We start from the raw sequence: 20,603 nt of genomic DNA on the forward strand, positions 1-20,603 counted from the left end.
TCGCATTGTTTGTTTCTGCCTATGACGATATGTACACAGCTCTCCAGCTCCATTGGCTCAAAGGTTGATATCCGCGCCTGATGTGTACGTGATACTCTGTGCATTGGTAGCGCTTGCTTTATCTGCGGCCGATTGTCAGGTTCTTGCCAAGATGCACGGGAAGTGGCCTAGGTATGTGGTGGCGTTCATTGATATCACGGCACTGCATTCTGAAGCTTGGATACGACAGCGGTGAGGAGCCGATGGTGAATGGACGAGATCCAAGTTGAGGGTATGTTCCTGGCGGTGATATGGAATCATCTGGATCACCCCCGGTGTGAGCTACAGCAGGAGCGACAGTGATACATTTTTAGTGCATGACGGTGGCTGCACAGAGAGGTAACCTTGACGATAGGACATCATATACGAGGCCAGAAAGGGATACGGCAGCAGGTGAGCACCAGAAGAAGTAGCATCTGACGCACGAGCAAGGCAGAAGGAGACATAGATGGAGATGGATGTTAGGTGGTCACCGCGAGACTCGGAGACAAACAGTGTAAATACATAGAGAGTAGTAAAGTAGTAATACTTCAACTTTCAATCTTCGACTCTGGAAAAATACTAACTAAAAGTAAGGGATCGAGGCCAGACCACGTGCGCCCAGATTCGTTCTCAGGCTTAGCTAGGCTGCGTCTTCTAGTCGTCGTCGCTACTATCGGCGACCTCCCTTACTCCCTTTCTTCCACCAATGCCCTCAGAGTTCTACACCACCCTCGACGACCAACCCCCTCTCGAACATGTCCAGGCCAAGGTCTGCTCGTCCTGCCATCGTCCAGTCGACCCCGCAAGTCACCTCTTTCTCCTCGCCGCCGACGCCATCGTCTGTGCAGCATGTGGTCCCGTTCATGCCTCACAGATAGACACCCGGACGTCGTGCATCGACGTCGATAACGCCTTTCTGCGAATCGGACGCCCTACACACGACCAAGAGCCATCAGATACCCAGCGACCAGCGCCGCCGCCGCCCCCGGCCTTCGCTAGCAAGCTCTTATTATCTCTACCGGTACATGCCCCGGCGACGACCGTCTCATCATCGCAGCCACTACAGTCGCATGCTCCCACTCTCTCGGTCGCAAACAACAACCGCAGGCATACGGCCGTTTCATTTTCTCCCAATCCTCTCACCGATATCACTCGTCTGCGGGTTCGCACCCGAGCTCACCACTGTCTCTACCCGGGCGCCTCCTTCCAAGGAACACAGAAGAGTGGCCGGAATAGCTATGATGTCACGGTAACCATCGTCGTGCGTATGTCCCTGCGCCTTTCCTGCGTCTGCTCACCGACAATGGCAGGACGTCGACTTTTCGTCGTCGTTCCTATGCGGTTATCTTTGCATCCGAGGTCTTACCGAAGATTATCCCGAGCTCACCACCTACTTTGACGCCGAAGTCATTGGCAGTCGCTACGGCTTCCGCACTCAAAACTGGGGCGCCAATGAAAATGACGACATGGTGCACTGGTCCCGCTTTCCCGCCTTCCGTCACGTCAAGCATGATCTCAAAAGACCCCACTACACCATCCCTGACCGCGACCGAGGGGCTGTGTTCATGCGATGGAAGGAGCGTTTCTTGGTTCCGGATCACCGCGTACAGGATATCAATGGCGCAAGTTTTGCCGGTAAGCAGCTGCCTTGTGTTCTCTGCCTCCTGTTCTTATAGATACCGCCAGGTTTCTATTATGTTTGTGTCGATTTCAACCCCACCCAGTCCTCTCAAAATGAAGAGCCAACATCGATCGTGACAAAACCAGAGTCCCGCGAGCGACGCGAGTCAAGTGCCCGTCGATCTCCTTCTGCCGGCCCGCGTCTAACCGCTCCACCAGCAGCAACGATGAGTGGGTTTTACTATCACCAAAACTCCGAGCCGTGGGTCTCTCCATTTTTCCTTATCCTATCCTCGTCCTTATTGCTGTTGCAGGTACCAGCAGCTCACGTTGGTTCACGTTCCCGAGCGGGCCAGCTCTAGCTTTGAATTTCGCTGAATCAAGTGCGGAAAAACATCCCCCGCCAGTACTTACCGATTTACGTGTCTTATACCTTTTTTTTCTTTTCTCCCACCTCCTTCGTTTCTTGTGTATTGCTCTCTGTACAATGATCTTCAGCCATGTGATATAATTCATTTTGCGAGTCGTATGTCGGATTCGGCACCTGTACAGCCGATCAAACCAAAACATTTAACTCTGATGAACAATCGTGCTCAAGGCGCCGTGCGTGTCGTTATCGCTGGTGCTGGGTATGGCCAGTTTACCTGCTGCCCCTCAGAAATGACTCACTGAACACAAACACAGTATCGCTGGAATTTCAGCCGCGGTTGCGCTAAAGGAGCAGCTCGGCTTCACCAATTTTACTGTTAGTGCCGTTCTGATCTTTCATTTTATGATGCTTCTGAGCGGAGAGGTAGATTTATGAACAGGGAGAGGATGTAGGGGGCACCTGGAGAGTAGGTGTATTCTCAAGAAGCAAATATTCATTGACTGAGACTCGTTGCAGGACAACACTTACCCTGTGCGTAATTTTTGTTTAATCATGAATAACACGCAACGAACCTCCAAAAAAAAGGGTTGTTCATGCGATATAGCCGCGCACTGGTACAGCCTGTCGACGGAACTGAATCCCAACTGGCCTACATATTACGTCCCTCAGATCGAAATCCATCTTTACTGGAAACGGGTCTTTTCTAAGCACAACCTCGGCGCCAACACCAAGTTCCGCACAAAACTCCATTCTGCGACCTGGAATGAGGAACGACAGCAGTATAATATCATCCTCAAGGACATGCATACAGGTGAAGAGAGCCATTCCACCGCCGACGTCCTGTTCTGCGCCATGGGCGGATTTTCCGCGCCTCTATATCCGAAGGATATCTCCGGCAGGGACACCTTCAAAGGCCAGCTGTGGCATTCCGCAGAATGGAGGCACGACGTCGAATTGCGAGGGAAACGAGTGGGCGTTATCGGGAATGGTGCTTCTGCGTATGTACTTTTTCCTGCTAATTGCGGTGCTCAACTCGACTTGTTATCTGCAGCGTTCAGTTTATCCCTGAAATATCTAGGGACCCATCTGTGGAAGTCGTCAACTTTTGTAGGACACCGAATTGGTTCGTTCCTAGAGTATGTGCTTGTTTCTTCTCTTTTCCTCGCTGACATCCCTGCGTAGAGACACCTGCAATATCCCGAGTGGGTGAAATGGACATTCGCGAATATACCTTTTGTCATGAGATGGTACAGAAATTATATCATGGCTAGAGTAAGCTCTATCGCCGTTCGAGCGATACCCGACTTTGAGACGCTATCACAGGCAGATACCAGCTTCCTCATTTTCAACAAGCAGAACACCCGGATTGTCAGTTTTGCACGACAGGTAAATTCGTCTTTTCCTTCCCCTCCATCCATGGCTTATGCCCTACAAGCGACTGGAAAAATACATAACCCACAAAGCCCCGAAGGACGAGCTCGAGAAGCTCATACCGAAATACTTACCCGGGTGCAAGAGAGTCATCGTCGATTCCGACTATCTTACGTGTCTCAAGCAACCCAATGTGTCACTCAACTGGGGCACCATCGAATCCGTTGTCGAGGAAGGCGTCAAGCTGAAGAACGGAGAAGTGATTCCATTGGACGTCCTGATTTTCGGGACGGGGTACTCTCTGGTCAGTTCTTACCGAGGCTCCCTTGGGTTTTGTACTGGTGCTTAAAATATCGCAGGAGCCGACCGATCTACGGGTCAGAGGTCGATCGACGACGATACATCAGTACTTCAAGACGCATGGCGGTCCTACAGCTGTGTACGGCATGTCTATCCCCGGCTTTCCCAACGTCTTCGTCCTACTGGGTCCCAACACTGCTGTCGGACACGCGTCAGTTGTGTTCTCCGAAGAGGCGCAGGTGCAGTACGCTATACAGATGATCAAACCCATCATCGACGGTCGAGTGAAGTCCTTCGATATCAAAGAGGACGTCTGCAGCACATACAACTCGTGGCTCCAGCTTCGGCTTGCCTCCTCCGTCTGGACGGACTGCCGTTCGTATTACCACGTTAACAGAGACGACCACTCGAAGATCTCTGCTGTGTTCCCCGGTCCTGTGTCGCTCTTTTGGTGGATGACACGCAGGCCGCGATGGGATCATTGGAATGTGGTGGGTGCTAAGACGGAGGATCTTCATAGGCACTACGGTCAGGGTGCCATTATGGGACTCGTCTCGTTGCTGGTGAGCCTCGGAGTGGCCTTTGCGTTCTCGATACCTCAGGGTCTCTTGTAATGTGTTATTCTGGCAAATAGTTGATATGTGTCACACTGGTATAGCATTCTGGTATTGCACTTGATAAAGGCAGTTTAAACGTTTTCTTCACTGTTTCGTCTGCTTGGTTCCTCTCTCACCGTCCTTTCTTCCTCCCCGTCTATGTCCATGTCATGATGCGCTCCGTGGCTCAGAATATTATCATCGTTACCCGTGGAAACGTTCTCTGCCTTTTCCGTATCCGAGTCCCCGTTCTTCTTAGTTTCCTTCTCACCTTGCGGGGCGCCTTTTACCGTCGCTCGCTTCAAGCTGTACTTTCGTATACCAAATGCTGTACAAGAACCCATCAGCGTGAGTTCGTGTAAAGACAACATATGTACACACCTAGCAGGAAGCCGACACCACAGATCGGGGTGTGGACTAACCATATTGAGCTGATAGAACGTGAGTAAGCTTGGATGATTTCCGCCCGCAGCTGAGTATTCTGTCAAAAGAATAGGGTAGTTCCCGATGTGCATTAAAAAAAACCCAACGGACATACCGCTATGTCCTTCAATTGCCGTACGCTTTCACTTAAAGACCCACTAGGCAGGGCGCTCTCTGCGTTGGGTATCTTGGCCAGCCGTTTCGTAAGTGTCTGTGAAATGGGCGTCGACACAGGGTCGTGATAGGCACCTGAGATGAAACATACACTTGAAAACACAACCTCTCCCACGGAGATGCCAACGGTTCCGCCTAACGTCCTAATCACATTGAGAAAATTTTCAGTCAAAGTATGTCATAAATGCGTGAGAGCAGACTAACCTGATGAACCCAAATGCCGCCGTACTAGTCGCCATATCCTTGAGAGGCATCGCTGCCTGTAGAGCGATCAACGGGACCTACAAATACCGAGCGCCAATCAACTCGAATCGGAAGCATCCGAATTCTTCTTACCTGGAACATCGTTCCTAGACCCAAAGCTGCGATAAGCGGGAACAAGATTTTCTCGGCGCTGGAAAAAAATGTGAATGGTGAGAATAGCACGAAAATGATTGTCGCACGTATTAGAGTAGCTGTCCAACATGATCATTAACCCGTAGCCAAGGGTAAACAGAGTCCAAGATATCCATAGAACTGGACGGTATTCCCCCGTGTGAGAGACAAGGTACCCCATACTGGCTGATGCGATGGAGGAGCCAAGGGAGAAGGGAAGCATCCTGTCAAAAACGCGGTTAACGGATCATTATAAAGTAGGGCAGTTGTCTGTCCAACCTGACTCCGGCACCGGTAGCTGAGGATCCTAAAATTTGGAAGTATACCGGCAACTAGGAAGATGTCAGAGGAGAAGAAAACGCCACTGAGATGGACGGCGTACATAATATGCACCTAGCAACGATGAGAATCAGCTGCAGCGCTAATCGTTGCTGGCCAAGTTGTGCACTTACCCACGAAGAAGGATAGAGCATGAAGGAACGTCGATACGAGGATGATCGCTGTGGTCCGAGTCTAATCATTCATTAGATCTTTGTTTCCGAAGCTCAAAGACCTGGAACTTGCTTTGAATAGACGCGGCGGAATGATCGGCGACCTCTTTGTGTAACCCTCAAAGATTCCAGCACATACAAGAAGCACACCCCCAAGCACAATCAACACGATCGTTTTCGGAGCTTGCCCTGAAACGAACTTGTAGATCATCGCTATCACATACAAAGATCCACTCACAGCTCGCTTCACTGAAGTTGAAACCAATCAAGAGACAAACCACTCCTGCCACGATCAAGCCCAAGCCGACAAAATCGAAGTCTCGAGCGTGTTCGCGGAGAGTTCGTCCTGGGTGAGCGTTTAGGTTGAGAAAGAAGAACAATATAAGGGCAGCGATGCCGCCTGTAGGCCTACAAGAGAAAAGATAATTGATTAACCTGGGTGAGCCTGTTTTTCCTGCATCCTAGACGTACAGATTTATCCAGAAGCACCTGAAAATCGGTCATTAGTACTCTGTTACGAGAGGTGAGAGAAGTCTGTGTTTCACCATCTCCATGAAACATGGTCAGTGAATACCTAAACCAAATGGTCAGGAAGCCGGACATGAAAAATATGATGACTTACACCACCAAGGAGGGGTCCGACGACACTATAAGATATTTAGAAAGGCCTACAAGGAAGATAGCCGTAAACATACCTAGCAATACCCCAGGTAGACCCAATGAGGCCCCCGTATTTCCCTCGCCTACGAATACGCGTCTAGTCAGGATCCCGGAAAAATTATGACAATTGTTGCTTACTCTTGCAGGGGAACTATATCACTGATCGTGATATTCACCTGGTAGTGTGGTCAGGTGTGCATATTACGAAAAGACGCCTGGAACTCGCTAGTTGCATGATGCCTCCTCCTCCTATACCTTGTACGGCGCGACATATGATGAGCCAGGTGAGGTTTTGAGCAGCACCGCACAGTGCGGACCCAATCTATCGTAGCATTCAGACCGAAGGGCAAGGAGATTTGATAAGATGACTTGCCAGGAAGGTTAGGATAGAAGAGTATAAAATGGGTTTACGGCCTGCAGATAGCATGAGTGATGAGCATACCCTGGGGGGAGCAGCCTAACCAATGATGTCTGATAGTTTCCCGTACAGCGGTGACAATGTAGCTGCGGCAAGGAGATACGCGCTATTATGGCTGTTGGGTATTGGGAATCGAAAGCGGACTTGAAATGACTGACCTTCCAACCCAACTGTAGTTGTTGCCGTCACCAAGTTCCTCGACAATAGTTGGCAAAGCGGTCGCGACAATTGTCTGAAAAAGCGCGAGAACATCAATATTGAAAATATGCGGCCATGGATAGAAGACACACCTGGTCTAGGGCTGCCAGAAATACACACGCCATGAATCCAAAAAAGACCTGGACTACTATTTCGAAAACGAACAGGAAGCGATAACGTAGGGCGCACAATAGGAAGACGATTTCTTGGGAGAACTTGGGTTTCTTGAGCTTTCCAGGACTCTCCAGGTTTCCCTTTCTTAGGTGGGGCAGGGGCAGTTGCATTGGGAACAGGGTCGAGCGTGGGACTGGGCGGCATCGTGGTCGTCATCAGTGTATGAGAAGAGAAGTCCCAAGTGCAGGAGTCATCGATTTTACTTATAAATCCCCGGTTGGTCACTTTGCAAAGTGAATTTTTTTTAGCCGAGATCCGATGTGCCGCCGGCAGTTTTCTGGGGTAAAATGTCCTCCCTATTGCAAGGAAAAAAATGAAGATCTTCATTTTGGTTTTTTGATCCAGGTAGAATATAGAAACATCTCCAAACCAGAGGCCAAGGTACGCAAGATTTCTGTTGGGCTACCAGTGCAAAAAGGGGCCAGGAATTGCGGCCGAAAAACACCAGAATTCCTGATTAATTTGGATCGGTGTCGAAGCGAGAAACCTGGGGTCCATTCGTAGGATTTTCAGGGAGTTTTGTGCAGTTGAAAGACGGTGCAAGGAGCTCATGGTCGCATTGTCGAAGAAATCTATTCGGAAGCAGGCGGTGGCTGGGCATAGTGGGTGGATGCCGGTATGCCGGAAACCCTATCTGGAAAAGGCGGCTCCCATTTGACTTGTTGCCTCTTCCAGTTCTTTCACCTTTTCTTCACTTCCTCGTCCTCAATTCTCCATTTTCTATCATGTCTGCTGAAGGCACTATCCCTACCTTCAAACTCGTTCTCGGTGCGTTCGCTTTCTTTTAGCTGCCCTTTTTGCATTTCTGATGCGCCTTTGCCTGTCTCTCCTTCATCGATGTTCCGATTTCCTTTCATTTGTCGCCAATCCTATCTCTATATCGACGTCTTCACCCTCTCGCTTCCGACTCACGGTCATCCTGCTCTTCAGTTGGTGATGGAGGTACTGGCAAGACCACCTTTGTCAAGGTTCGTTGCCCCACCATCGTTTTTTTAGATTGCGTCCTGATCATGTCCATTCTACAGCGCCACTTAACTGGTGAATTCGAAAAGAAGTACATCGGTGCGTCTCTACCCCTTTATTGCGTCTTTCCTACCATATCTTGCTGCCTTTTCGGTCTAACAACCCGTTTTTTCAGCCACCCTCGGTGTCGAAGTCCACCCCTTGTCTTTCTCCACCAACTTTGGCACCATATGCTTTAACGTCTGGGATACTGCCGGCCAGGAAAAGTTCGGTGGCCTCCGAGATGGATATTACATCCAGGGGCAGTGTGGAATCATCATGTTCGACGTCACTTCGCGAATCACATACAAGAACGTTCCCAACTGGCATCGCGATCTCGAGCGAGTCTGTGAAAATATCCCTATTGTGCTTTGTGGCAACAAAGTCGATGTCAAGGTTTGTCTCGTCCGTTGTCAATCGGTCTTTTCTGATCTCATCGATAACGCGCAGGAGCGAAAAGTGAAAACTGGTGCTGTCACCTTTCACCGCAAGAAGAACCTCCAGTACTTTGAAATCTCCGCCAAATCCAACTACAACTTTGAGAAGCCTTTCTTGTGGCTTGCGAGGAAGTTGGTTGGGTATGTTGTTGTCTCTGCCGCATGAGATCGTTTGCTGATGTACCATCAATCACACAGTAACCCAACTCTAGAGTTCGTTGCTGCACCTGCTCTTGCACCTGCCGAGGTGGCTATTGACACGGCTCTTATGGAGCAATACAACAAGGAATTGGAACAGGTACGCCTATGCATTGCAAACCCTTTGCAATGACTCACACACTGTCTAGGCCGGAGCCGTGCCCTTGCCCGAAGAAGACGATGACCTGTAATTTGTACGCTGACGCATTTTGTACCTGTGTTCCCCAACTTCTTTTTTAAACAATTACAACACCCTACATTCTTGTTACCGTTATATGGAACGCCCAGTTGATTTCTCAAACATTGTACATTCCTTGCTCGAGACAGTTCCCGACGTGGAGTTATTTGGCTTGATTAGAAGAAATATGGATGCGTGGCAATGAACTGGTATGAGAAAGGACCGATATGGTCTATGAAGAGTGATATGGGCATTACAGGTCTCCCATGATGCTTGCATAGTTGTCTTCCCAGTCTTGGGTCGGAGAAGCGGGCCGTACTAATGGATGATGAACCTTTGGAAGATTCTTACAGCTGAACGAATAAAGAACTTACCTTGGATTGGTGGAGGTAGTGATGAAGGTGGTGGTTGAGCAGGAAGAACGTTCTGCGTTGCAGGTGGAGATGTCACTGTTACTTTGGAAGGAGGACGGGTTCCACTTGCGGTAGATGATATTGATACAGGTAAGAAAGGTTCGCTGGAGATAACAAAAAGATCTGTGTTGTCGACGTAGGCTTCCCTAGTCTCATCATAGTCCGCCACATTGTACCGCGGAAACTCATCGTACGGATGATACCAATGGTAGTGTTGACTGTGTGTGGTCATTTGGAAACCGCCGCGATGTCGATAGCGAGGACTAGGGGGAAAGAAATTTGGATTTACGTCATGCTGATCAAACCGAGGATTATATTGTGGACGGCTGTGGATATTTTGAGAATAGGCGGCCCAAGGTCTTCCGCGGCCTCGGGCGGAAGGATGATACTGGTGGTGGGGATTGAAGTGTGGATGGGAACTTTCTGTATCACAATAATTCAGAACATAGTTCTGAGAATGGTGTAGCAAACTAACCTTCCTGGATGTTTAACGGAGGCTCGAATCGAGAAATAGGTCCGTTTGCTGGAACAACCCCCGCTTGCTAAAATGTACATTAGGCGACGATTGAGATAAGTGAATCTGACTCACCTGAAGTACCGCAACGACAATTTGCGTTATTCCTTCGGGAGTATTCATTGCGCTAGATGATTGTATGTCATTGTAAGGGGCCGGTGCATCAGAAGAGATCCTGGGAGCGCTTGCACCATCCTGTTGAAAACCGATTTGAGAACGCGCATCATCCGCCATTGGCACATCATTGTCAAAGGACGGTATGTTAGAGGAGAGCGTGAGAGTACTAGCATTCGCATTTGCTTGCTGAGTGCTAGTTTGCATGGGTGTCTTATCCGAGTCAGCCGGGTTCGAAGAGGCTTCAGCGTCTGACCGTTGAGGATTGATGCTTGCCTGAGATATGGAATCCCTACGAGTCAAAAGCGAGCTTTGAGCTTCAGGCCTTTCCGAAGTGCCTAAAGAATTATAGGCATCAACCAATGATTCATGCCTAAGTTTTTGCTCTATACCACTGGAGTAAAGAGTTTTTTCCTTGTTTTCAGATATGGGATTGGATTTCTTCTTAAACGAAAGGGATTTGAGGACAGTTGTTCGTGAAAGACTTGAAAAGCCCGAACGAGCCTTCTTCAGAGACCTATCCTCGTCCTCTGATTCAAAAGATGGCGTTCTAGGAACTGTTTCTTTCGACAGGAACCCAAGTCGCTGTGGCTTGGAGCCTGAAGGCTTTGGACCATTACCACGAGACAATAACCGAGCAACAGAAGGTGATGATTTAGCTCCGGTCTTCGCAGGTACAATGTTGCGGAGGTGGTTGGATGACGGCGAAGATATTAACGTCGCGGAAGGTTTCTTGGGCGGCCGACCCTAAGACAACGTAAGTCTGCTATAAGGTGAAAATAACTCCTACATACATCGGTATGCCTTTGTTGATCTCCTTTCCGTGCTGGAAGAGTGCTACTAGCCGACTGATTACCGGAAGATGACGATCTTGGGTCAGTCTGGGCGGGGTTGGTATTACGTTTGGTCGATGGCTTTGACAATACGGACCGAGAAATTTGTATATCGGTTGGATGCTAATACGAAAATAGGATGAGTGTACAAGGGAGAAATGGATGTTTGTACGCACATCATTCAGTGGTTGATGATCTTCCTCTCGCCCACTAGTACTCGTCGACTTTGATGACGACGAAATGGTAACAAACATATGAGGCTGCAGCTGGAGTGAAGACAACGTCGGAATCATGACACTGACGACGCGTTTCCGCTTCCTAGATTGTATCGTCTCATCATTTTTGCAGGTCGATGGCGAGAGTTCATTGCTTGAAGACAGATGCGATGTCCCACAGATTGAAGGTGCATTGGGTGTTGAACTTGAAGCTGAAGACAACGGTGATAAAGGGGAGTCGTCGATGCGTTCTAGTGCATCAGCTCCCTTTTCAACGGGACCTTCGTTTGTCTGAATGACAAAGTGTCACTGATCATTATGATTCTGCGAACTAAACAAGAGCTCACCTTGATGATGTCCGCATGTCTGTCATACCATCCTAATTTCATGAACGTAGGATTTATAGGTTTGCACTTATCAAAAGTAATCGCGTTGTACACCGATCTCATACTCGCATCGGGGACTGTCCCATTTTCGATAGCTCGAAGGAAAGTGGGGAACTCCTTCTCGTAACCCAACTTGAGGGCAACGTGCCTCTGGTGATAAGATAAATTTTCCTTGTCTTTGCCATGAAGTAACAGGGCCTCCACTGAATGCATGTGGTAATTTGTAGAAAGATGAAGATAGCACTTCGATGAATGGCATTTTCTGCAAAAAAGTGCCCAGGTTAGAGGTACGAGGTGAGAGCCATTGCCGGGGATCGTGCATGTACGAGCTTTCTGTTAACACAGTGAGGTAAAAAAAAAAAACATAGTACGGTTCAGAGCTGCCATGAACATACCTTTCCTCGTTGATGTGCCAAAACGCAAGCAGCCCGAAACACCCCCGATCGGTCATCTGAGAATAGGTTCCTTCGACTACGATTAGAACGGTACAGTGCAAGAAGGGAAGAAGCTAACTGTTCTTCTTCGACTTCAAAGCGCAGCGAGGAGTGTAAGGCCTCACATTTCTTCAACACTTTGATCGTCTTCCGTCGTTCAGCAACCAGGGTCCTGAAAGGCCGACATTGCACGGCCTCCATGGTCTCGCAGCGACAACTTCGTCCTTCGGAATAACAGGCGGGACAGAGGGCATAGCCATTGCCGGGAGTCACACTGGCGGAAGGCTCAGGATCTGAAGGCACGCAAGTGCGACATTCGAAGAAGCTTTGAAACGCATCGGCGCCACAGAAGTCACACACTATGTGAACATCCTCGTCCTCTTCGTCACATCCAGACGTCTCCGAAATTGTGGGTATCCGATTGTTGATATTTTCTGGTGGACATTCGCTCGTCAAAATATAATCGAAAAGAGGTACTAGTTTCAAGAGACAGTCTACGACGTCCTTGGTATGACGAGATCTCTTCTCTAGTATAAGGACCTCAAGCTCGACGCGGAACCGATGCAGAGTATGATATATTGTCGACTTGATGCGGTATGTCTCACGGCGGCATACCCTACAGAAACTGCAGTTACTGAACGCCTGAAATGGCAAAATTGTCCTACCTCTGATACATGGGCAGCTCATGATGAAGAGCGACTGCCAAACTATTGAGGGTCATCCTGGACCATGATGTTTTGATGGTTATCCCGCCATAGTTGACGACCTGATGACAGCTTCTCGGAGGCACCAAGACTAGATCACCCAATTTTTGTTGAGTGACGTAAACGTCGAATGGCGCTCTGGCGAGCTCTTCAATAGTAACGACATGCATCTCGTGATCCAGCTCTTGTTTAAGGGTGCGGAAGTATTTCGCCACCTCCAGAGCATCAGAACCCTTGGTCATAAACCAGAAAGAAGAACCGTCATTCTCGGTGTAGCACATAAGATTGTGACCTGAGGAAGCACAGAGATCCTTGTGACACGGCGTGAACGTATCACCTATACCAAGGTAGCACATTAGAGTTTCCACAGCGGCCTGTTAGACTTGAGAACTGCATATATAGACACGAGAGGCAGAATTACTGACAGATTTTGGCAGATTCGTTAAACAGTTTCTTGAATCATCTGGGAGGAGACGAGATGGGATAACTCCAGATTTGTGTAGCCACTGGTCCCAGTCTGCTGGACATTGCGCATCCTTTCCGTACCACCGGACTGTTTCTGCATAACGCTTGTCATAAGACGAAATATAACGTGAAGCACGATGCGAGCGAACCTCCTGGTATAACAAAATGCGGTGCTGAGCGACAGTATTTCGTGAATTCCTCTAGAGGGACTGTGTGATCTGACCAATCATGGACGTTACGGACCGCAATGTCTGTTGCCATTAGACGCGTCAGAGATGAAAAGATATACTACCCACCTTTTTGGCCATGCTCTCTGAACCATTCGAGGTTGAATTTTTGCCCCAGCCAGCCAACGTGCTTATGCCAGTCCTCAATGACCAAGGGTGTCGTATTTCTGTCATATTGCTCTAACGTACCCTCTAAAGACTGTCCACCGGCGACTGCAGACACTCGAGGCACTGGAAAGAATCGTTTTCCCTTTTGTAAGAGACCTTCCAGTGACCATTCTTTGGTCAAAGAAGTATTCTGACAATCAGGCTGTATCTTGGTGATTGTACCCATTTTGATACTGGTGGTAGACGCGTCGCAATCCGAGCAAGCGCGAGCACGTGGCATACTCGATTTGGGCGATCCATCCCAGCAACGTTTAGAGGGAACGTCCCCCCACTCAGGCTGACTGGCCATCGCTCGTCGACGAAATTCTTCGAAATTGCCCATGACAGATGCTGGGGGATGTTGTTAGAAAGCATCCCTGGGCGCTTAGACTCCTTATCCTCGGACATCAGCAGAATCCCACGTTCCCATACTCAGAACAAAAATACTCTTCTTCTGCAATGTCATCCGGGCCCTTTGCATAAAGCATTGGATTCATGCGTAATAGGTACAGTACAGCAACCGAACTACAGCTGCGATGCTTACATTCAAGCAGAATACTCATACAATTGTGACTAAACTTGACAGTTTATCTGATTCATACGATAGCAGCCTGGAGGCGGCAGAATTACAAACAGCACAGGAGAAGCCTTGCAACGTGTTGTGACACCACCAGATCATTCTGTTACCTCACCTGCTGAAAGCTGAGCGAACAGTACGCAGAACCCCATCGGTCTCAGGCTAACATATGAGATCTCTCAAATTCACTGTAGACTGAACGGTTTTTCATGAGACGGCAACCAAGACTGCGTGCCGGATCCAATACCCAAGAGAGTCTCATTCTTCATGAAGAGGTAGTCCAGTTTCAGCGAACTTCTCCTTGCAACGAAGCACAGCACATGGGTTCTGCATGGCCCAACTGCGCTGCCAGCTTCACCCAACAGTTCGGAGGCACTTAAACGTGGCCCGAAGGTTCTCAGTCGAAGATCAGAAAGTGCGTTAGAGTCGGCTATGTTCAGATGACGCTTATCAGTCAAGGCATGTAAAACTTCGGGGTAACACCTGCAATTTCCTAAAAGACAGGAAAGGAATTATAATAATGAACTTTTAGCGCGTCCTGTAGCACATCATGTGAAAGTCACGTGATGAGAATTATTGCGCGTCGCGTCCATTATCGATTGTCTCTTCGTTCGCGTCCCCCACCACCCTTCCCATCGTCACTAGCAATGTCGACCGTATCGGCATCCCAACAAGAATTCGACTTCTGGGAATTCGTCAATTGTGCAAGATGTCAGTTACCTGTCGCCTCCGACGCTGGCGCGACCATTCCATTCTGGTTGACGGAGTGCGGGCATATAGTCTGCAACAACCATCTCAGTCAGTCGGATGGTTGTATCTTGGCATTGAAAAGGATATTCATGACCTTATACGGCAGACGCTGACCAGAGTTGTGCTGTATGCAGGTCGCCCGGCATTCAGCTAGTGCCCCTTCAACGCGAGGTGCGTCACCAGTTTTCAAGCACATTCCTGTTTGTTAAATAGGGATCACCAAAAGATGGAACCACCAATGTCTGAGTGGTTTCGTTCGATACCGTATGCACTGGACTCCATTGCATATACAGCCAAAGTGTTTTCGATCGCTTTTTTGCCCTGCGTCTCTTGATTGTTGTCCAGTTCCAGCAAGATTCCATGGCTACTCAGATACGGTACTACAGGGCTAGACATCAACAACAGCGGGCATATATAGAGAAACTCAAGCGCGATATGGTGGAACTGAAAAGGTGCGAAAGGCCGCCTGCTTGCCAAGATACAAAGCTCGATATCTTCCGTTTTCAGAGCGAATCAGTATTTAACGGAGGAAATATCATCATACCAGCAAGGTGTCCATCCTTCACAGCAGCAGATCTACCATCGCAGAGATGACCAAGAACCGTCGGAGAATATGAATGCCCACGGGAAACGCCCCATGGATCAGCGGTATGCCCTACCTTCAGCTTCTTTCTATAATTTCCAATATACCAGTGCATCACAGACCAATGACTACTTCTAGTCCCCATTCCTCTTTGATAGGTCCCGATAGGCTCACCCTACCACCTGGCCAACAGCCTCCCAGTTTGTCATACAACCGTGCAAACGGCATAGCACCGCAAGCCGTCAACAATGTTCGACAGCGACAACAGAGGCCAGCATCTCGCAATCTTACGCAGTGCGGTTCCTTCAATTATCCATGATGCTATAATCTTAATTCTGCTAGGCAATACGCTTATGTCCCGCCCTCGACACCGCACATGCCTCCACCTCAGTTACCGCACATGCAGGCACCTCGAAATGTACCAGGAGCGAGAGCGAATCAAGATACTTCACAGAACCATACTGGGCTGCCACCAGCTGTTGTTCCTGCCCTCGCCAAGTTCAAACCCGCTCAAGTGCAAGGTAACAACAAACCACGGAATATGGGTCCGCCGCCCACGCCGTCGCATGCACGAACGCAACAACGGCAATCTGTCAATGCGCCAACGAATGCCATTCCTTCTCGTCCGTCCAACCCCGGAGCACCCACCTCAAATCGATTCCTTCCTCCAGGAGAAAGGTTCGCTCCGCCGTCATCAGCAGATACTGGTGGAAAACGGTTCCTACCTCCAAATCCGACGACAGGTCCTGAACACTTCGACTCTGCTCGTAATGCTTCTCTTGCGGGGCCTTCGACTAGGGCAGTGCCTCGTGCTGGAACGGCTGTACCAAATACTGTTGGAGGTGGAAGCCAAAGGATGCCTTTTGTACCTGGACAAGGATTCAGGTGAAGGAAGACTTGCTCCTCTGTGGCTGTCGTTTCCTTATATCGGTTGTTGCTAAGCTCGGAACTACCTGTGCCTAGAAATATTTACACAATTTTGCTTCGAAAGTCATATAATGATGTATCCATCCAACAGCGCTGCATTAGGGAGCCGCAATACAAAGGTTCGAGACATTATTATGATGCAGGGGCGTTAGGGGGAGTGTTGATGACGAAGAGAGGCATGTAAGAGGCAAACAAGGCGCTGATACATAAACTGAGGACATGTCAGTTCCATATCTTGTGGACAAGACTGCTACTACACACAGAAGATTCGACAAGCCGCCAGTTCCCTCCTTGGCACGCATGGGATGCTGGTTGAAGTACTGGTTCAGGCCGAACAGGACCGAAGGCCAAGCAAGATACCTCTCAAAGGATAAGATAGTGAATTCTCGGTCGAAAAAGGAGATGCTTACCTATTCCGCGTCACCATGATTAAGCCGGAGAGGAACATGCCAGACGATCCAAGACCCTCTACATCACAATAAAAAGAGACAACTGAATGAATACCACAAGGACAGACCACTTTCTCTATACCATGTCGGAGGCAGAGTGAATTTTGTTGCGAGGGCAGCATCTCTAGGATCGTCCTTCGTGGACATCATGGTCGATGATAACCGTGAAAAAATTTGAAAACTTCGTTCTATAGCAGGCCACGTGCAACGCCTATCTCTGGACCACCTGAGTACCCGTATGACTTCTAGTACCGGCAACGACGATGAGCAGCAATATCTTCTGAATACCCATTCTGGATCCCATTATGACTCGACCAAGACAGTCGTCGTCGCTAGTGGTATCGACGGCGTTGCAATACATAGGAATGAAAGTGATTGTGAGCAGCGATAAGGACTTGGCTCGAAGAATACTGCTCAATAACTGCCAGCGCGCAACGGGGAATCCTATGACGATGTACCTCAGGCAAAGCGACGGCTAGGTACGTTCATCCTATCGCTCGAAATATATCAGTTATTCAGCTGTCCATTGCCAGGTCTATTCAGCGCCACCTTTTTAATATTCAATCGAATCATTGGAACTGGGTGAGACAATTTCCTTGCTATGTCTTCAACCTGCGATATCTGATGTTCAAATTGAAGTATATATGCGACGCCAAGCGTCATCTTACGCTCGTCTGGAAGTCCGGGCCTTGCACTAGTTATGTGGTTAGTTGGAGCAAGTATTGCAGCGGTAGGAACAGCTGTTTACATTGAACTTGGCACCGTATGTTCTATGTTTCGTATCTATCCAAATGAAATACTGATGCATTCATGTAGGGACTGCCTCGAAGTGGTGGAGAGAAGAATTACCTCGAATTCATATATAGACGTCCCAAGTTCCTAGCAACATGCGCATTTTCTGTTTATGCGATTATCACGGCGAGTCCTCGTCTGCAGATGTTGCTAGGACCCGCTTACAGGTGTTTCAGGGCTCATCGGCTGCTAACAGTCTTGTTTTTGGAGAATGTTTGTATTTTCTTTCCGTATCGTTATCTAAGCTGACCTTCTCAGATGTTCTTCATGCTCTGAGCATCGAACCTGCTAGATGGAATACTCGTTTTGTAGCATTCTTGTGTATATCCTTTTGCTGTCTGCTCCATGGCACCACATTCAAGTGGGGACTCCGCCTTCAGAATACGCTAGGTCTTTTCAAGCTCTTCCTCCTTTCATCGATAGGTACCGCGGGTTTGTTTTGTCTGGCTGGTGTCCCCGGATTTCGCATTAGAGGCGAATATGAGGCTCCCGATAATCTCCGGTGGGATAAGCTGTGGCAAGGTAGTAACTCCGATGCAAATGCTTTGATATCTGGTTTGTACAACATTATTTGGTGAGGTAGACTGTTGCAATTCGTCATTTAATACCTAATTCTCTTGATTATAGGTCTTTCGTTGGCTATTCTACTGCCAATTATGCATTGTCCGAGGTCAGAAACCCTGTTCGGACGATAAAGAGGGCAGCACCTCTGGCCCTTATTTCTGTAACCGCAGTCTACCTGCTAGTCAACGTTGGTTACTTCGCTGTGGTTTCCAAAGGCGATATAATAGGAAGCCGGCGGATCGTTGCGTAGGTGAATTTGCTCATAACTCCTTCACATTTACAAAGTTACTTTGTAGAGCTTTGTTCTTCCGAAACCTATTTGGACCAAACTTGGAACGAGTGAGCCGATATTTCCTCATATCACCTCAGACCTCCTAATAGTTGATAGGTTCTCAGCGTTTTTATTGCCTTATCGACGCTAGGAAATTTGCTTACCGGCCAGTTCAGTCAAGGGCGCAGTAGGCTATTTTCCAGAATAAACTTACAACTTCTCTCAGTCATCGTTTCTAGTCATACAGGAATTGGGCCGAGAAGGGGTGATACCATTATCGTGGTTCTTTGCCAGCAACATGCCATTCAACGCGCCCTTGGCAGGTCTTGCTACGAACTGGTTCTTTTCTACTATGTTCATGGTTCTTCCCCCACCTGGTGATGCCTACTTGTTCATGATTAGTCGTGAGTTTTCAGCAGATTCAGAACCTACAAAATCTTTCAACTTTCCATCAGTGTCATCCTACTGTCTTGCTATCATAAATGCTCTCGTTTCCGTGGGCCTTCTGCTGCTGTACACTTCTGCGTACAGGGCATGGAGTTGGGACCCTCCATTCCGAGCTCCCAAGATTGCAATCGTCTTGTTCTTTTTATCTAATGTATTCCTGATACTCGTTCCTCTAATACCACCCGCGCCTGGATCAAGAACGTATGAGCATTTGCCTTATTGGGTGAGTCCGTCCACACCTATGCAAGTGCTTTATGAAAGAATTATCTTCGTCAGTCTCATGCTGTTGTCGCTTTTGCTGTATCTCTCATCGGTGTTGGATACTGGTATGTCTGGTGTGTTTCGCTACCTCGAAAGAAAGGTTATAGATTAGAAAGAACTTGGGTTCTGCAGGAGGATGGCGTTTCTCGTTGTGTTTTCCGTCAGATACCTCTATGATAAATTAGCCCCTATTATGATCATGTGTATGTATTTGAGTCGGGAGCATCTGCCAAACTTTACGGATTGCTGACAACTACCATCGGACTCAAAAACTGACGACAAACCATCACTCAGTACTATACTTACAATGCCTCCCAAAGCCGATATCAACAAAGCCGGATGGGAGCAGAGTGAATTCCCTATTCTTTGCGAAACATGTGCGTGCTGGTGGTCGGAAACAGTACTTTGCTTATTCAACAGCTTTCTAGGTTTGGGTGATAATCCGTTTATTCGTATGGTCAGCGCTTCTGCGGCAATCTGAATTACATTTACTGATTTTCTCGAAGTCCAAGCAAGAGTATGGACGCTCTTGTGGCACTTGTGCAAGACCGTTCACAGTATTCCGTTGGAATCCAGGTTCTGGCATGCGCTTCAAAACCACCGTCATTTGCCAAACGTGCGCCAAAGTGAAGAATGTCTGCCAAACATGCCTTCTTGATCTTGAATATGGGCTACCTACACAAGTCCGTGATACCGCTTTGGCTTTGGAGAAGGACGCACCTACAAGTGATATTAACCGGGAGTACTATGCACAGAACATGGAGGCCAAGGTGCGTTACCACCATTTGCATTGAGTCTGTCGCCTCAGATTATTTTATTGTTAGTTAGAAGGCGACAAGTCCGGCCTTGGGAGCGGGCGAACCCAGTCTGCGGGGAAGGATATGTTGAAGCAACTAGCGCGGACAGACCCTTATTATAAGCGCAATCGTCCGCATGTGTGCTCATTTTTTGTCAAGGGGGAGTGCAAGCGCGGATCTGAATGCCCATATCGACATGAGAATCCTGTAGAAAGCGCGCTGTCACACCAGAATTTGCAAGATCGATATCATGGGCAGAATGACCCCGTCGCTCGTAAAATTATGGCCACACACGCCGCAAATCAAGGCTTGAAGCCTCCTGATGATGAGACTATTGTATACTTTGCCACCATCTCCTTGCAGCGTTGCTGACACCAAATTTCAGACTTCAATTTTTTTATCCTTACTTTCTCCCGAATCTACGGAACTGAGTATACGCACAACCGTTCTCAAGTCGCTACCCAGTGTTGAGCCGACGCAACTACGATCTGTTGTTCATGTAGCTAAGTCACGGTTAGTCATTCCTTACACTAACTTGGCAGTATAACAACTTATTGTTCACAATTTAGATGTGCTTTCGTCAACTTCAAGGAACGAAGTACCGCTGAACGTGCTGCTGAGACATGGGCCAACGGCCTTGAAATTGACGGAGAACGAATAGCAATAAAATGGGGCCGGAGCAAAGCAAAGCCGCCTGCCTCGACCGCGGTGTCTACCATATCATAGA

At 48.4% G+C, this 20,603-nt stretch overlaps 10 protein-coding genes across 10 annotated transcripts; 6 read left to right on the top strand and 4 right to left on the bottom strand.

The window, feature by feature from the left end:
• Positions 1-581: 581 nt before the first annotated feature.
• BT62DRAFT_930023 (uncharacterized protein) lies at positions 582-2,090 on the top strand. Its single transcript, XM_043185846.1, has 4 exons — positions 582-1,282; positions 1,332-1,656; positions 1,708-1,903; positions 1,956-2,090. The coding sequence occupies exons 1-4, from the start codon at positions 728-730 to the stop codon at positions 2,017-2,019; spliced, it is 1,140 nt and encodes a 379-aa protein (XP_043041423.1). The 5' UTR covers positions 582-727; the 3' UTR covers positions 2,020-2,090.
• Positions 2,091-2,192: 102 nt separating this feature from the next.
• BT62DRAFT_965634 (FAD/NAD(P)-binding domain-containing protein) lies at positions 2,193-4,607 on the top strand. The gene is made up of 10 exons (XM_043188781.1): positions 2,193-2,270; positions 2,326-2,386; positions 2,439-2,477; positions 2,528-2,542; positions 2,597-3,009; positions 3,063-3,147; positions 3,194-3,283; positions 3,335-3,397; positions 3,447-3,686; positions 3,742-4,607. The coding sequence occupies exons 1-10, from the start codon at positions 2,221-2,223 to the stop codon at positions 4,294-4,296; spliced, it is 1,611 nt and encodes a 536-aa protein (XP_043041424.1). The 5' UTR covers positions 2,193-2,220; the 3' UTR covers positions 4,297-4,607.
• On the bottom strand, positions 4,412-7,756 carry BT62DRAFT_992862 (MFS general substrate transporter; the record flags this gene model as incomplete). The annotated part of the gene is made up of 24 exons (XM_043190367.1): positions 7,207-7,756; positions 7,110-7,157; positions 6,978-7,051; positions 6,864-6,925; positions 6,775-6,815; positions 6,628-6,723; positions 6,540-6,577; positions 6,437-6,484; positions 6,364-6,388; positions 6,287-6,315; positions 6,213-6,230; positions 5,980-6,149; positions 5,815-5,930; positions 5,703-5,763; positions 5,633-5,643; positions 5,530-5,582; positions 5,319-5,474; positions 5,212-5,269; positions 5,080-5,156; positions 4,967-5,018; positions 4,817-4,912; positions 4,660-4,759; positions 4,497-4,606; positions 4,412-4,435 (listed from the first exon to the last, which is right to left on the bottom strand). Exons 1-24 carry the CDS (start codon positions 7,516-7,518, stop codon positions 4,412-4,414), a joined length of 1,875 nt encoding a protein of 624 aa, XP_043041425.1. The 5' UTR covers positions 7,519-7,756.
• Positions 7,757-7,907: 151 nt separating this feature from the next.
• BT62DRAFT_986049 (GTP-binding nuclear protein RAN) lies at positions 7,908-9,484 on the top strand. Its single transcript, XM_043189983.1, has 7 exons — positions 7,908-7,959; positions 8,122-8,159; positions 8,217-8,253; positions 8,330-8,589; positions 8,644-8,771; positions 8,829-8,928; positions 8,978-9,484. Exons 1-7 carry the CDS (start codon positions 7,917-7,919, stop codon positions 9,017-9,019), a joined length of 648 nt encoding a protein of 215 aa, XP_043041426.1. The 5' UTR covers positions 7,908-7,916; the 3' UTR covers positions 9,020-9,484.
• A 1,050-nt stretch (positions 9,485-10,534) lies between these two features.
• BT62DRAFT_743226 (uncharacterized protein) lies at positions 10,535-11,845 on the bottom strand. The gene is made up of 6 exons (XM_043182118.1): positions 11,686-11,845; positions 11,443-11,631; positions 11,057-11,386; positions 10,978-11,003; positions 10,842-10,928; positions 10,535-10,794 (listed from the first exon to the last, which is right to left on the bottom strand). The coding sequence occupies exons 1-6, from the start codon at positions 11,692-11,694 to the stop codon at positions 10,761-10,763; spliced, it is 675 nt and encodes a 224-aa protein (XP_043041427.1). The 5' UTR covers positions 11,695-11,845; the 3' UTR covers positions 10,535-10,760.
• A 429-nt stretch (positions 11,846-12,274) lies between these two features.
• BT62DRAFT_979758 (uncharacterized protein) lies at positions 12,275-13,645 on the bottom strand (the record flags this gene model as incomplete). Its single annotated transcript, XM_043189463.1, has 6 exons — positions 12,275-12,349; positions 12,456-12,531; positions 12,581-12,993; positions 13,045-13,178; positions 13,234-13,335; positions 13,381-13,645. The coding sequence occupies 6 exons, from the start codon at positions 13,643-13,645 to the stop codon at positions 12,275-12,277; spliced, it is 1,065 nt and encodes a 354-aa protein (XP_043041428.1).
• Positions 13,646-14,591: 946 nt separating this feature from the next.
• BT62DRAFT_992865 (uncharacterized protein) lies at positions 14,592-16,369 on the top strand. Its single transcript, XM_043190368.1, has 7 exons — positions 14,592-14,833; positions 14,892-14,956; positions 15,012-15,083; positions 15,131-15,237; positions 15,293-15,433; positions 15,489-15,662; positions 15,711-16,369. The coding sequence occupies exons 1-7, from the start codon at positions 14,602-14,604 to the stop codon at positions 16,255-16,257; spliced, it is 1,338 nt and encodes a 445-aa protein (XP_043041429.1). The 5' UTR covers positions 14,592-14,601; the 3' UTR covers positions 16,258-16,369.
• A 58-nt stretch (positions 16,370-16,427) lies between these two features.
• Positions 16,428-16,891, bottom strand: BT62DRAFT_1003716 (uncharacterized protein; the record flags this gene model as incomplete). Its single annotated transcript, XM_043176969.1, has 4 exons — positions 16,428-16,506; positions 16,557-16,655; positions 16,706-16,763; positions 16,813-16,891. The coding sequence occupies 4 exons, from the start codon at positions 16,889-16,891 to the stop codon at positions 16,428-16,430; spliced, it is 315 nt and encodes a 104-aa protein (XP_043041430.1).
• Positions 16,892-16,948: 57 nt separating this feature from the next.
• Positions 16,949-19,330, top strand: BT62DRAFT_930036 (APC amino acid permease). The gene is made up of 13 exons (XM_043185847.1): positions 16,949-17,121; positions 17,173-17,223; positions 17,278-17,326; positions 17,384-17,507; positions 17,561-17,662; positions 17,713-17,749; positions 17,795-18,110; positions 18,164-18,346; positions 18,397-18,439; positions 18,489-18,558; positions 18,611-18,775; positions 18,827-19,041; positions 19,095-19,330. The coding sequence occupies exons 1-13, from the start codon at positions 16,983-16,985 to the stop codon at positions 19,254-19,256; spliced, it is 1,656 nt and encodes a 551-aa protein (XP_043041431.1). The 5' UTR covers positions 16,949-16,982; the 3' UTR covers positions 19,257-19,330.
• Positions 19,324-20,602, top strand: BT62DRAFT_965648 (uncharacterized protein; the record flags this gene model as incomplete). The annotated part of the gene is made up of 6 exons (XM_043188782.1): positions 19,324-19,456; positions 19,508-19,536; positions 19,586-19,849; positions 19,904-20,212; positions 20,262-20,389; positions 20,446-20,602. The coding sequence occupies exons 1-6, from the start codon at positions 19,387-19,389 to the stop codon at positions 20,600-20,602; spliced, it is 957 nt and encodes a 318-aa protein (XP_043041432.1). The 5' UTR covers positions 19,324-19,386.
• Between the last annotated feature and the right edge of the window lies 1 nt (position 20,603).

Source organism: Guyanagaster necrorhizus, assembly GCF_019112545.1.
Source record: "Guyanagaster necrorhizus MCA 3950 unplaced genomic scaffold BT62scaffold_8, whole genome shotgun sequence".
In the NCBI taxonomy this organism is placed as follows: Eukaryota; Fungi; Basidiomycota; class Agaricomycetes; order Agaricales; family Physalacriaceae; genus Guyanagaster; species Guyanagaster necrorhizus.